Source organism: Castanea sativa, chromosome 11 (assembly GCF_040712315.1).
Source record: "Castanea sativa cultivar Marrone di Chiusa Pesio chromosome 11, ASM4071231v1".
NCBI lineage: Eukaryota > Viridiplantae > Streptophyta > Magnoliopsida > Fagales > Fagaceae > Castanea > Castanea sativa.
Genome location: NC_134023.1, coordinates 21,983,727 through 21,997,274, shown reverse-complemented (window position 1 = coordinate 21,997,274; position 13,548 = coordinate 21,983,727). Strand labels below are relative to the sequence as shown.

Genomic DNA, 13,548 nt, shown 5'->3' with positions numbered 1-13,548 from the left:
ATACCCCATTCCTAAAGTGTGAAACAAAGAAGAATTGAAAAAAGAGAGAGGTAAAGAAAACTTACTTTGGGCTCTAGGGAGTGAAGAACTGAGGAGGAGTTTTTGCGTTGAAGAGGAATGCTTGGCAAAGGAGAGATTGGGAGCGTAAGGAACACAAAAAATGAAATAGGAGCCTAGAATGGGCTATTTATAGGACTTTGAGGCATTTAATGAGGCAGAAATGGGAGAAACCTCCTAAATTCCTTTTGGGTAACCTCCCCACACGCGTGCGCACAGTTTACGAACCGTAAGGCGGTTCGTGAACCGTCAGACGGTTCACCAACTACAGAGTTGTAATTACTAATGTGACGACCTGGCGCAACATCGTTTTCGAGAAATCTGCAATGACGATTGCCCTGACCGTGTGCAAGGAATGGACATTCACAGGGAGTTATCATCATGATTTGATCGGGATCCTTGATTCATCACCATAAGCGGAGCATGAATCAAAGGTGGACTATTGTACGGGTGCTACCCTCCTTCAAGCCCACTTACTCAGAGGCCCACGAATGTAATAACACATGTGAGAGCCTAACACTGATCACGTGTGAAAGCACTCATGGCATGGCTGACGAGTGTGGAGTCTCGCATGGCATCACTTAGGGGATACCGCATCCGAGCAGGTTGAACTCAGAACACACGGCAACATTTAGGGGATGCCACCGCCGAGTAGAGAACCTACTAGCGGAGCGGGTTCCAACGCTACTGCCATCTTCTCCCACCCATCACCAAATATCCACTTAAGTGAAATGGTATTGGACCTTCCTTCCATTACCTAGGGAATGCCCTTGCCGAGCATAAAGTCTAGCGGTAGAGCTAGTTCCAATGCCACTGTCACCCTCCCCACTCAAAATCAGGCATCCACTTAGGAGAAGCAATATTGGACCTCTCCTTCCACTCACCAGGGGAATGATCATGACCATTCCACTAACTATGGCTATAAATAAGCAAGGAGAATTCAGTTGGAAAGGTTGGCAATTCCATAGAGAGAGGAGAGAGAGAGAGAGAGAGATCAGTCATCCTAGAAGAAGAGGGAAAGTGATAGTGAAAATCAGGAAAGCTGGGTACTGGGTCAGCCGAGCATACCATCATCTGTTATAGGAAATTCGAAAGCCCACCATACAAATAGATTGTGAGCCCAAATACATCTTAGGCCTAACAACCATATTTGGGAGCGCACAAGTAATATAATTTATGTATAAAAAAAATGATTAGATGAAGAATTTGGATTGTAATCAAATTAAGTTTTTTTTTATCAACTTGAAAATTATAAGAGAAGAAGATAAGACCAAAAAAATTATATCTATTTTTTTTTTTGGTGGCAATTTGATGCATTAGAACGTGTAGTGTAGTAATTAAAAAATATAATAAAGTTGTTGCTTTTTTATAATACACTACATGTAAAAAAAATAAGGATTAGATGAAGAATTTAGATTGTAATCAAATTAAGATTAAATAAGGATTAGATTGATTATATGAAAAATTTGGATTGTAATCAAATTAAGTTTTTTATCAACTTAGAGATTATAGGAAAAGAAAAATTATATATATTTTTTAATCTAAAAATCTAAAAAAAAAATTCTGCAATTTAGTAAAGTCACTTGGCACAACCACGATTTCTAAGCCTAACTTTTATTATATAGTATATGATATTTTAATTATTGAATTGAGACTTCCTTTTAACTCTGAATTCTGTTTTTCAATTATCTAATATATTTATATGACGAATACAATTTTTGCGTCTTTAAAAAAAAAAAAATTAATACTAAGTATTTTATTTATAATCAATAAACATAGCATTGTGGTGAGATTATTTAGACGAATAATCTCTTTTTAAAAACCATATTTTGAAAATACAATTTTAAGCATTGAAATTTCAAATTTTAGATTGAAATCATGTTTGTGTTTACACTTAAGTTGTCTTTTCAAAATAAAATTCCAATGTAAGGTACGATATAACTTAAATAGGATTTTAGAGACACATTTCAATACAAAGTTTGAAATTTCAATGCTTAAAATTAAAAAAGGAACTATTCTCCCAAATTACTTTACCATAACTCCATTTTTAATGCTCTAGTTAATAATAAAATAACATTATTTATAATAAAAATAATAATAAAAACCCTGTCTTAAAAAAATTTGAAAAAAAAAAAGAAAAAAAAAAGTGTGGAAAGTGTAAACTACAAACTCTAGTACTCAACACAACGCTAGTGCCAGTGGCATACAAGGCGCCAATCCGATATCCTCCTATCTATCATCTATCATCTATCCCTCTCCTTCTCCTTCTCCCCTTTTCCCAAGTTGAAGCTCACCTCTCCTCAGCACTCCACTACTACTCACCCTTTAAATGACGAAACTATCATTGAAGCCACTCCTAATTTACCAAACAAAGGCCTCAACCTGCTCTCATGGCTGAAGTTGAAGCTCATGTTGGGTCCTTCAGGTTCAGCAGCAGCTTCATGGACCTTCATCACCTCCGTAGACCCTTCTCTTCTTCTTCTTCTTCTTCTTCCTCCTCCTGGCTTCTCCGCTCCCACACCTCTTTGTCTCCGTATGTGAACTGAATATGTGCTTTCTTCAGTTTTGCTTATTGGCAATGCTTTTTAGCTTAGTCTCAATTCAATTGGGTTTTGATTACTACGCACTCTATGTGTCTAAATGTATGATTTTTCTTGAATTTTGCTTATTGGAAATGGTTTTACTTAGTCTTAATTCAAATGGGTTTCGATTACTATGCACTCTATGTGTTTGAATGTATGATTTTTCTTGAATTTTGCTAATTGGCAAATGCTTTTACCTAGTCTCAATTCAATTTTGATTGCTTTGCACTCTATGTATCTGAATGTATGGCCTTTATTGAATTTTGCTTATTGGAAATGCTTTTAGTTAGTCTTAATTCAAATGGATTTTGATTTCTATGCACTCTGTGTATCTGAACGTATGACCTTTCTTGAACTTTGCTTATTGGCAATGCTTTTACTTAGTCTTAATTCAAATGGGTTTTGATTTTACTGCACAATCATTCACGCAGAGACACATAGAGTTCAGTACTAGTTTCACTGTTATGTCAGAGTTTGTATGTAGTATGACCCACCAATCTCTCTTTCTTTTGCTTTAGACCCCAAATTATGCAAATGGGTCTACTCTAGAATAATTTTCAAAAGCTTTGAATTTTTTTTTTTTTGAATGAATGAATGATTTTCCCCCATTTTATTATGGTCCTTCTGTTGTGTTGCACCGTCAAATCAAACTTCTTTGCTGCTGGGTAGGCTTTAAGACTGTAATTTGATTAATTCTGCAGGATATGAATTGTTATGTATGATTCACATATGTTGAAAGATTTCCAATCTATTTAGAAGACGAGCATTTTTGCCTATGTGCCCCATTATTGCATGTTAAATATAAGAAATTAAGTCTCTGGATTCCCACATTGTCTCACCAAATTTATATCATTTATCATTTTGGAAATCCTCTACTCCACACCCCCTCCCCCCAAGAAAAAAAATTGTAATTGTAAACTGATACTTTGAAATGCATGAACTAATTATTTATTATTCAATAGACAATAACCAACTAAATATATAACACTCATACCATGAAATCAAGCATGTAAGTGACCCAGTTAGTTTCTGAAAGTATCTGATATTTATTCATACACAGCACAAAAAACTAAACAAGTGACAGACTTCACTTGGATATGTTGTCTATGGTAATTCAGAATTCTTGTGTCATGTCAGAAAGCTTACTAATTACTGTTTGCTTGCAATTCAAGCATGTAATTGAATTCAATTATTATTTGTATTCATATCAGCTTAGGAGTCAAGACTGACTACTACTTATCAAATAAACAAAAAAAAAAAGAAGAAGTCAAGACTGACTACTGGGCTCAGATCTCTGTCTCTTGCATAATGACTCATACATCTCTAGTTTTCTTACAGGTATATATGCCACCACATACCCTTTGGAAATATGTTCAGATTCACACAATGTATAGGGAATTTTAATTCTTTCAGAAGATCCCCAATAATGGCTATAAAGAAAGGTAAACTGACATTACCATTCTGAACTTCTTGTATGTGGGACTTAAAATATCTGGGCAATATTTGGGTGTGATTGTTGGTTGCCACTCTGATATGGTAGAGATCATAAGCTTCAGTGCTTCGGTATCTTGTTTTTTTAGATACCTACTTCAGTCTTAGCTGTCTCATTATATTGATCATATTTTTTCAAACAGGTATAATTGTGATTATATGTCTTTCCTGTATGAATTAAGTTTCACTTACATAAATCTCCTGTGCATTTTTCTTGCTGCTACAAATGGAAGGTAGTATTCTTTATTGGCTGGCATTTCAATGAAGGACTTTTATCTGAAAGTAACGCCAACTTAATAATTATTGTTTCTTCTACTTACTGACTCAGACATGGTTGTCTACAATCAGACATTTCTAGGAATATGTGGTGAACATAAAATTATATACTATGGCCAAGAAATATAATCCGTTTCCCACTTTAGGTGGGACCTGTCAAAGGTCTTATTATCTGAATATAATAGTATATTCATGTTGGACCATCATTAGTTGGTCATGTAATTTTGAATTTTGGTTTAACCATTACAAGAGAAAGCCTCTCTCTGTCTTTTCTCTTACTTGATAGGTATTAGTGTTTTGCATCATTCTTTCAGGAAATACTTTCCTATAGTAGTGAATAATTGATGGATCTAACACATTCTGATTTTGTCAGGAAAATTAAACCATACTTTGAAAGAATCATGCAATGTTGTCTGGACTATAGAAGCTGATTTGAGGGCTGGTCAGCTTCTGTACATAACTGGGGATCCTGTTGTATTTGGCTGCTGGGAACCAGAGATGGCTATCTTAATGTCTCCAACTGAACATGCAAACTTATGGAAGGCTGAAGCCCAGGTAATTTCACTGAGCTGTGATAAGTGTAGCAATTTATGTTGACAAAATTTGTAATAATATAATGCGATGTCAAGTGCTGTATAATATTTGCATTCTGTGGTCACTTCCATCTGTTGTGAAACCTGTTAATTCAACCAGTTTTATATACATTAAAATAATTACATCTACCTAGCCAGATCTTTGGAGAAGCCTGTCAATCTGTTAGGTTTTAATATTTTTACTAATCTGATATTTATTGGAGACTTTCTATTGGATTTTGTATGCTATTGTCTTTTCATCTTGCCCTTCTTTTCTGATATAGGTAAAAATTTTATGTGTTTCCCCATGAATGGTGTAATCCACCAGTTGTTTTCTTTTGGTTTCTAAAGAGAATTGACTTAGAAGGATCTTTCTTATTTTGAAAAATAAATTTTTGAACATGAAATATTACTCTTCACTTGAAACCAATGGGAGACGCTTCAATTACTTTATTGGCTTCCAGTTATATAATTGTATTTGCTGCACATTCCCCGTAGTCACCCTTTTGTGCTTGGCAGTTGGCTTGCGGTATAAATTTCAAGTATAATTACTTTATAAAGGGAGAAACACAACCTTTTTGTGACATCATTTGGAGACCTGGTCCTGATTTTTCTCTCTCAGTACCTCAACCTCTTGAACAAGATAAAAACATTGTAGTGAGGGACTTATGGATGAGGTTTGATACCAAAAGGCATCCGGCTCAAGTATGGGATTCATGGATAGAGGAGACATATCTTCCCATAAAACCTTTAATATCAGCTCCAGCCAGAGGTAATTTATCCATGTGCTTAGACTTGTATATACAACTTCTTCGCTTAAAATGTTTCTGAACACTCAAATGCTTCCAGTGGTTTGACAGATGAATATGAGATAGTGAAATGCCTTGAAAGTGACTCAATAGAGTCAAAGCCATTCTTCAATGATCTCACAATCAAGGATATATTGTACTATAAAAGTGAGGATACCGTGAGTGTCACAAATGATGGCTCAAATTTTGATAAAATTTTCACTGAAAGAGATCAGCCTGTTGAGGAACCCTGGTTACTCCCATCACCTCTCCTTTTTCCTGTGTCTGAGGATAAAATGCAGTCTGATGCATCCAAAAGTATTGACACTGTAAAAGACGATGTGACCAAGATGGAAGATACAAGAAATTTGTTGCCTGAAGAAGAGAGTAATCTTGTTTTCAAGGAACCCGTTTCTACTGTTATTCTGATTAACTCTTCAATATGCACCATGCAAAGGATTGCTGTACTGGAAGATGGGAAATTGGTTGAGTTATTACTGGAACCAGTTAAAACTAATGTGCAGTGTGATAGCGTGTATCTAGGAGTGGTCACAAAACTTGTTCCCCATATGGGAGGTGCTTTTGTTAATATTGGAAATTCTCGACCCTCTCTTATGGACATCAAGCAAAACAGGGAACCATTTATATTCCCTCCATTTCGCCAAAGGACAAAGAAACAAGAAGTCAATGGTTCTGTTATTGGAACCCTTGAGGAGCACCCAGCTGCTCATGATATTGTAATCAATGGTGATAGTACAGAAGTTGACTCTCAGGATGATTTTGTACAATCGATGCACAATGACTATGAGGAACATGAAGTTGAGGATGATTTTGATGTTTCAGAAGTTCTTAAGGACAATGTAAATGGTAGTATAGTCGATTATGATGAAGTGGAAGGTGATTATGAGGACTACTTGGATCGAAGTGAACATCATATAGAAAGTGAAACCATCAATGGTTCCCTTGCTGCTGACATAAATGGTTCAAATGATTCGCAAATTTCTCATCTCCAACATATGAAGGATTCTAGTCATAATTTTGCTAACGAAAAGAAGTGGGCCCAGGTTCGGAAAGGCACCAAAATTGTTGTACAAGTTGTCAAAGAGGGATTGGGTACAAAAGGTCCCACACTAACTGCTTATCCAAAATTAAGAAGCAGATTCTGGGTATGATATTCTCTGGTTCTTTATCTTTTTGATATATTCAGCCATTGGTTTTTTTTTTTTCTCTGAATGAACTCTCCTGGCTTGCAGATACTGATAGCTCGTTGCAATAGAATTGGAGTTTCAAAAAAAATTTCTGGTGTTGAGCGTACACGCTTAAAAGTCATAGCAAAAACTTTGCAGCCTCAGGGTTTTGGTCTAACTGTAAGGACTGTTGCTGCTGGTCGGTCTTTAGAGGAATTGCACAGGGACTTGGATGGTTTGCTTTCAACTTGGAAAAATATAATGGAACATGCAAAATCTGCAGCCCTTGCTGCAGACGAAGGTGTTGAAGGGGCCATTCCCATTATTCTCCATACAGCAATGGGTCAAACACTCTCAGTTGTCCAGGATTATTTTAACAATCAGGTGAATTCCTCTCTTTATCTAACTTCCAATTCTTCCCTTATGTATGTTATTTTAATTGCTTTATGTTAACTCAACAATCTCACAATCTCGTTCCCTTATTGTATTCTTTATTATAATATACATTCAGGTTCAGAGAATGGTAGTTGACTCGCCAAGAACATATCATGAGGTATGATATCAGCTAAATACACGAGAATACCATGTTACTGGATCAAGATTCATGCGTATAATTACTTATAAAAAAAAAAGATTCATGCATATGATCATATTTTAGGTTTTTCGTTCTTTCCATTTTCTAGCAAGTCTGTGTGAGGAGTGTGGGGTTATTGCTTCTAGTGGTACATAAATTTGTGTACATGCCTACATGTGGCTGGCCCACAGTACCATACTCCACAGAATTAAAGGGTTGAAATATATATTTAATGATCTCATATGGGTGTATCATCGCCAGAGGATATAATACGAATTTATTCAGTGAATAGGCATTCAAATTGGGATATGCAAGTAAAGAATTTTTCTACTTAATACTTTCTTTTTAGTCGCCTGTAACATTGTCACTAACTTTCTGCATATTTAATTTGCAATTTTACTAATCTTCTTTGCTATGAGACTTAACCTCTGTCAACCTTTGCTGTATCATTTTTCAGGTTACCAATTACCTTCAGGAAATTGCTCCTGATCTATGTGATCGAGTAGAGTTATACGATAAAAGAATACCTCTTTTTAGTGAATTTGACATTGAAGAAGAGATCAATAATATCCTCAGTAAAAGGTAGGGGTTTGTCAGTATTGCTTATGTTGTGAGTTTTCACATTGTCTAGCACTGTAGCTGTAGGTTCATAAATGTATGTGTTTTGATCTCTGTGTTAGTGAACCATCAATTCAAAAAGTTTAAGTTGTTAGGAAGGGGGCCAACAATGTATATCATGCAATACCATGCATTAACATTCCCAAGTACATGCTTATGCCAAATTGAACTAGGTTTTTGAAACAAATGTGAACGCACAGAAAGTATCGACATGAAGCCTCAAAAACACAAGATAAAACATTATGAGGTCAGAGATAACTAGATTCAAATCTTTAATAGTTAAGGGCAAGGGTTTGCTACCCCCCTGATATTTCAGCCTAACAAAGACAATCTAATGAACTGCTGTTTCAAATTTACCCAGTGGGTTTTGAACTCACAATCTCACCCCACACATTCTTTGGGAAGTAGGATATGGCATTTGAACCAAAGTTCATTGGAAAATATGTTCCATGATGTTAAAAACTATTAAAATACTTACTTTTGCACTAGCCTTGAGTGTTGAACTTATTATGATTGAAGAATCATTAAATTACCAAAGGGAGGGCCCAAGTGGTTGGTTCTTTTGACTCAACTGATGTAATCACTTTTTCCCTCAAACTGTAAAATGTTTCTAGAAATTTTTTTTTTTTTTTGGGAATTGTTATGATTACAAGTTAATCGTTGCTGGCAAACTATATATTTAGAATATTTATTGCCATTTTGTTCATGTTGATAACATCTCTTGCCTTTCAGGGTTCTTCTTACTAATGGAGGTTCTCTTGTGATTGAACAAACTGAGGCATTAGTCTCTATCGATGTTAATGGGGGACATGGGGTGTTTGGTCATGGGACTTCACAGGAGAAAGCTGTTCTAGATGTCAACCTTGCAGCTGCAAAACAAGTATGTTTGATGCTGAACCCTTACTACCACATTACATGCAACATGTTGTGTAGTTCATAAGTCACATTCATTTGCATTGTTCAGTAACTGGATCTTGAGTCCTAAATTTTATATTTCTTGCTTGCTAAAGATTACATTAATCTGTTTTTACTTTTCTAGTTTCCTTTCCAACGTATTAAAAGTTCATATTTGTTCCAAGAATATATTGGCCATTGCTTTTGCGTTGCTTTTACTTCTGCTGCTCTGCAATCACTTGGGTCTCACTGAACTTCTTGTATTTCCTAAGACTCATTAAGAATATATTGACCATGTTGGATGCAGATGTATATCTGTAGGACATCATTTTAGCATTAATCCTTTGGCTATGGTGTATAATATTTTGAGGTTACTGTGTTGACACTTGACTCCTAATTGAAAGATTTGTACTTAACAAGCAAGGCTCTTTTTCTGCAGTATTTGCCATGTTGGACACAGACGTATACCTGTAGGACATCATTTTTGCATTAATCCTTTGGCTATGGTGTAAAATATTTTGAGGTTACTGTGTTCACACTTAAACAGTTAAACTCTGACAATCTTCTTCTCCTTTTTGTTTTGTTTTTTGTTCTTTATTTTTTGTGTTTGTTTTTGTTTTTGGCTGTTGTGAATTGCTTTTTATCTTTCTGATTATGCATCTGGGTGCTAGAGCTGCACAACTTGTTAAAAGAAAATAACATGTTTTTTCAGATTGCAAGGGAGTTACGCCTGAGGGACATTGGTGGCATTATTGTAGTAGATTTCATTGATATGACAGATGACTGTGAGTTAGAAATCTCTCTCTCTCTCTCTCTCTCTAGTGCATGCACACATGTGCACGTGTTCCCAGGGGGTTTATGAGGGTGGATTAGCCTACAATAGTTATTTGTAAAAATTTTAGCATCAAATGTTCAATTTTGTTCTCAACACATTAAGTTTATTATCATTAGGGGCAATTACTTGAGATTTCTTTTTGCTTTTGGTCTCTACTCACACAAAATAATCACAGAGATGTTTGTCAATTTTTAGTGGATTTCTCAGATCAAATGAGAGACTATTAGATGTTCATATCTTCAGTAAGGAGAGGTTCTATGATCCTCTGTATTTTGTAAACTACGGTTATTTTTTAACTCCATATCATATTAACAAATTTACAATTTAGCAAACCCACCTTTAGAATTATTATATGTCATGCTTCACAAAGTGAGTTAGGCTTAAATTGTATCAAAAACCAAGGGATATGCAATCAATGGACCATATAACCGGCTAGTAAAGTTTGTAGAAATTATTAGCACAAACATAAATTCAAGCATTGACTTGACCTTGGAACTTGCACCACATGCTTCACGAGTTTCTTTGTATGTAATAGACATTGGAACAAAGAAGAGATTTAAAGTTGCCCAATCATCTTTATACTAAACTTTGAGGCTCATTATGGGTGGCCTTAGAAATTTTTGCTGACATAATAAAGTGGGTGTTTTGTATTAAAAGCATGTTAGAAAGAGGTACTCAGATCAACAGCTCTTACATGACATTGTTTATCATAATGTATTGAAGAAATTGGCACTTTGAAAGAGGTACTAGGCTTGCTGTGATTAGCATTTAAGTTGCTTGGCATTATACCTATTTATTTTTAAAGTGTTATCATATCTTCCAGCAAACAAGAGATTGGTCTATGAAGAAGTTAAGAAGGCTGTAGAGAGAGACAGGTCGATGGTGAAAGTATCTGAATTATCTAGGCATGGACTTATGGAAATAACAAGAAAAAGGGTATGTTCATTGGCTTTTAAATGCTAAATTCTCGTTACTTTCAGTTTGAACCTTTAAAACCTACATTACAATGGCTAGGGAAAGATTTACAACTCAGCCTTGTCTCAACTATTGGGAATTGGCTAAGACATAACATGAAATGACAAACGCATAACGTTAAAATCTAATTTGCACACAAAATCATTCATCCAAAAATAATTTGCACACAAGATATTCATTTGAGAAGTTTGACACAATATTAGATGAGTTCAACTGATATCTTTATTTATATCTAATGAATGGTGACACAATGCTGGACAGGTTCGACCTAGTGTGACATTTATGATCAGTGAGCCATGCACATGCTGTCATGCAACTGGAAGAGTTGAAGCTTTAGAGACCTCCTTTTCGAAAATTGAACAAGAAATTTGTCAATTGCTAGTAAGTTTTATAGTTTCGAAAGTATTTTGCTTTTTCTATTTATCTGCTTGAAAAGATGACACACGAAAAAACTTGTGAAGTGGACCATGATAGTGGAGGGATACAACACATTGCTAGTGCTTTTCATTCAAAAAGCACTTAACAAGAACAACAGTAGTCAGTAAATATAAGGCACTTATTTAGAATAACAGCTTTCTATGCTGGCATGCTACTGGGGGAGTTGAAGCTTTAGAGACCTCCTTTTCCAAGTTAAAATGAACATATGAAGTGGGTTTTACTGACATGCAGTGCTGTTATAGTTATTGCTTACCCTACCTGTTTCACCATAGATATTAACTTTTTCAGGCAACGATGGATCAGAAAGAAGCCACTGGAAACCCCAAGTCCTGGCCAAAGTTTATTTTGAGGGTTGACCATCACATGAGTAACTATTTAACTTCAGGGAGACGGACAAGGCTTGCAATCTTGAGTAGCTCCCTCAAAGTTTGGATACTTTTAAAGGTATGCCTAGAGACATGTCTTGGAAATTCCATAAAAGTGTTTGATAGTAAGAATTCTACAATTCCAAATAAAACAACTGATGAAATTATAGACCAACCTTTGATTTAACATTCATCAATTGAGAAAGCTGTATTATGTCAGGTTGCTAGAGGTTTCACCAGGGGTGCATTTGAAGTGAAACCATTTACAGATGATAAGGCAAACAAAAATCAGCATCAAGCCACCATTTCTAGGTTAAGGTCAGCGGAGACCACAACTAACAATTCCGGCAAAAAAGTCACCCTCATTCCAGTCAAAAAATGGAAGACCAGTGGAAAGTGAAATTTTGCCAGCCTTAAGTTGCTGTTTTCTGTACAAACAGGCATATTAATACCATTTTTGTTAAGAAATTAGGGAAGATATAAGGATAGCTTTTCTTTTCTGTAATTTGTTCAGTTCAGAGAGGGCTCCTACTTTGCAATTGAGAATTTTCACAAATGTAATATTGCTAGGCCTAGTAGTTTTGTTCTTTAGAGCAAATGTCTCAAATGATTAGTAGTGGCAGCAATTGGCAAATCCAGAAGAGAATTACATTACCACACTGTTCTTTGTTGGCTAACAGAAAAGTAGTTTACTTTTATTTCTCAAACCATTTGAGGTATCTTTGTGGTTAACTTAACTATAACCCACGGTAAATTTTAAGGCATATCTTGATCAGCAAATGTAGCCGCTTAGTGAGCAGCCTATCTTGTTGATCCTTTGCCCCATAGAGACGGACTAACCAAGTAGCAATGTAATACACCTCCTGTTTCTTGACAGGCCTATATTTTCTTGGTAAACCATGATATTTTCCAATTTGATCTACTACTACTACTAAATGACGTAGGAAGCACAAAACTTTGAAACTAGAGTTTATTTGATTATTGAGATTGTATTTGTATTATAATTCCGGAACTCTGTAGATGTCTGTCTCCTTTGAATCAAAAGTGTTGCAACTGATATTGGAATTTTATATATATGTAGTCACTTACATACATATACAGAGTGATTCTGATTCTTGAAATGAAATGATGCTCATGCGCTATCTAGAAATAATTGAACTGGTACTAATACATTTGCTGGAAATAATTCAACTAATGCCAATGTGTTTGTTGAGAATAATTCAAAGAAATTGATACTCCTGATAGTCTTCATATGGATCTTGGGAATCTTGAAAATATTTCTGAGTAACAAGAGATTTTGCTGATTATTCTTCATTTTGAAGATGGTTTTGTGAAAATAACTCTTCTTTTATTTGTGGTTTAACATCATCACCTATAAAGTTTGGCAACCATCTGACTGTGGTTTTTTGGACAACATATTTTATTCCTTCTGATTCTTAGAAATTATAATCTCATCCCATTATACCATAAGCAACCCATGACGCAATATGAGTGAGTGGATGAAGAGAATAATGCATATGGATATTAAAAAAGAAATGTAATGCAAGAACAAAATAACAGTACAATATACAAAATTGACAATGAAAATCTATTTTGAAAAACTTAAAAACTTACTTGAATAATACCTCAAACACTAATAATCATCCTAATTCTTGAAAATAGTTCAAGGATATTTTTTTTTTAATACAAGGAAGGATTTTTCAGGAACTGAGAAAGGTTTTTGATGCAAAGGTGTTGATACTATCTGAGGCTTCAAAGCTTGGTTCTTATAACTGATACAATGTCATGTATATATAGGCATGAAAAAGTGAAAAAAGCCACACACAAAAAAAAACAATAAATTCGAAATAATTCAATGAATTGTAAAAGTAAAATAGTTTTGCATAGTAAACAGTA

At 35.0% G+C, this 13,548-nt stretch overlaps 1 protein-coding gene across 3 annotated transcripts; it reads left to right on the top strand.

Moving 5' to 3' along the window:
- Positions 1-2,257: 2,257 nt before the first annotated feature.
- Positions 2,258-12,362, top strand: LOC142617761 (ribonuclease E/G-like protein, chloroplastic). Of its 3 annotated transcripts, none has more exons than XM_075790713.1 (14): positions 2,258-2,590; positions 3,978-4,081; positions 4,780-4,961; positions 5,498-5,750; positions 5,839-6,932; positions 7,020-7,337; positions 7,465-7,506; positions 7,985-8,109; positions 8,878-9,025; positions 9,752-9,824; positions 10,698-10,810; positions 11,111-11,230; positions 11,576-11,731; positions 11,873-12,362. In XM_075790713.1, exons 1-14 carry the CDS (start codon positions 2,448-2,450, stop codon positions 12,050-12,052), a joined length of 3,051 nt encoding a protein of 1,016 aa, XP_075646828.1. In that variant the 5' UTR covers positions 2,258-2,447; the 3' UTR covers positions 12,053-12,362. The 3 variants fall into 3 exon arrangements, with proteins under 3 accessions (XP_075646828.1, XP_075646829.1, XP_075646830.1); XM_075790714.1 differs by having other exon boundaries at positions 2,447-2,590; positions 3,967-4,081; XM_075790715.1 differs by lacking the exons at positions 2,258-2,590; positions 3,978-4,081; positions 4,780-4,961 and having other exon boundaries at positions 5,542-5,750; positions 5,828-6,932.
- Positions 12,363-13,548: the final 1,186 nt, after the last annotated feature.

Bases quoted from the DNA above. Each gene is read 5' to 3' on its own strand.
- LOC142617761 (XM_075790713.1), top strand. From the start codon at position 2,448: ATGGCTGAAGTTGAAGCTCATGTTGGGTCCTTCAGGTTCAGCAGCAGC. The intron at 2,591-3,977 runs GTATGTGAACTG...GTTTTCTTACAG, and splicing joins TCCCACACCTCTTTGTCTCC to GTATATATGCCACCACATAC. The intron at 6,933-7,019 runs GTATGATATTCT...CCTGGCTTGCAG, and splicing joins AATTAAGAAGCAGATTCTGG to ATACTGATAGCTCGTTGCAA.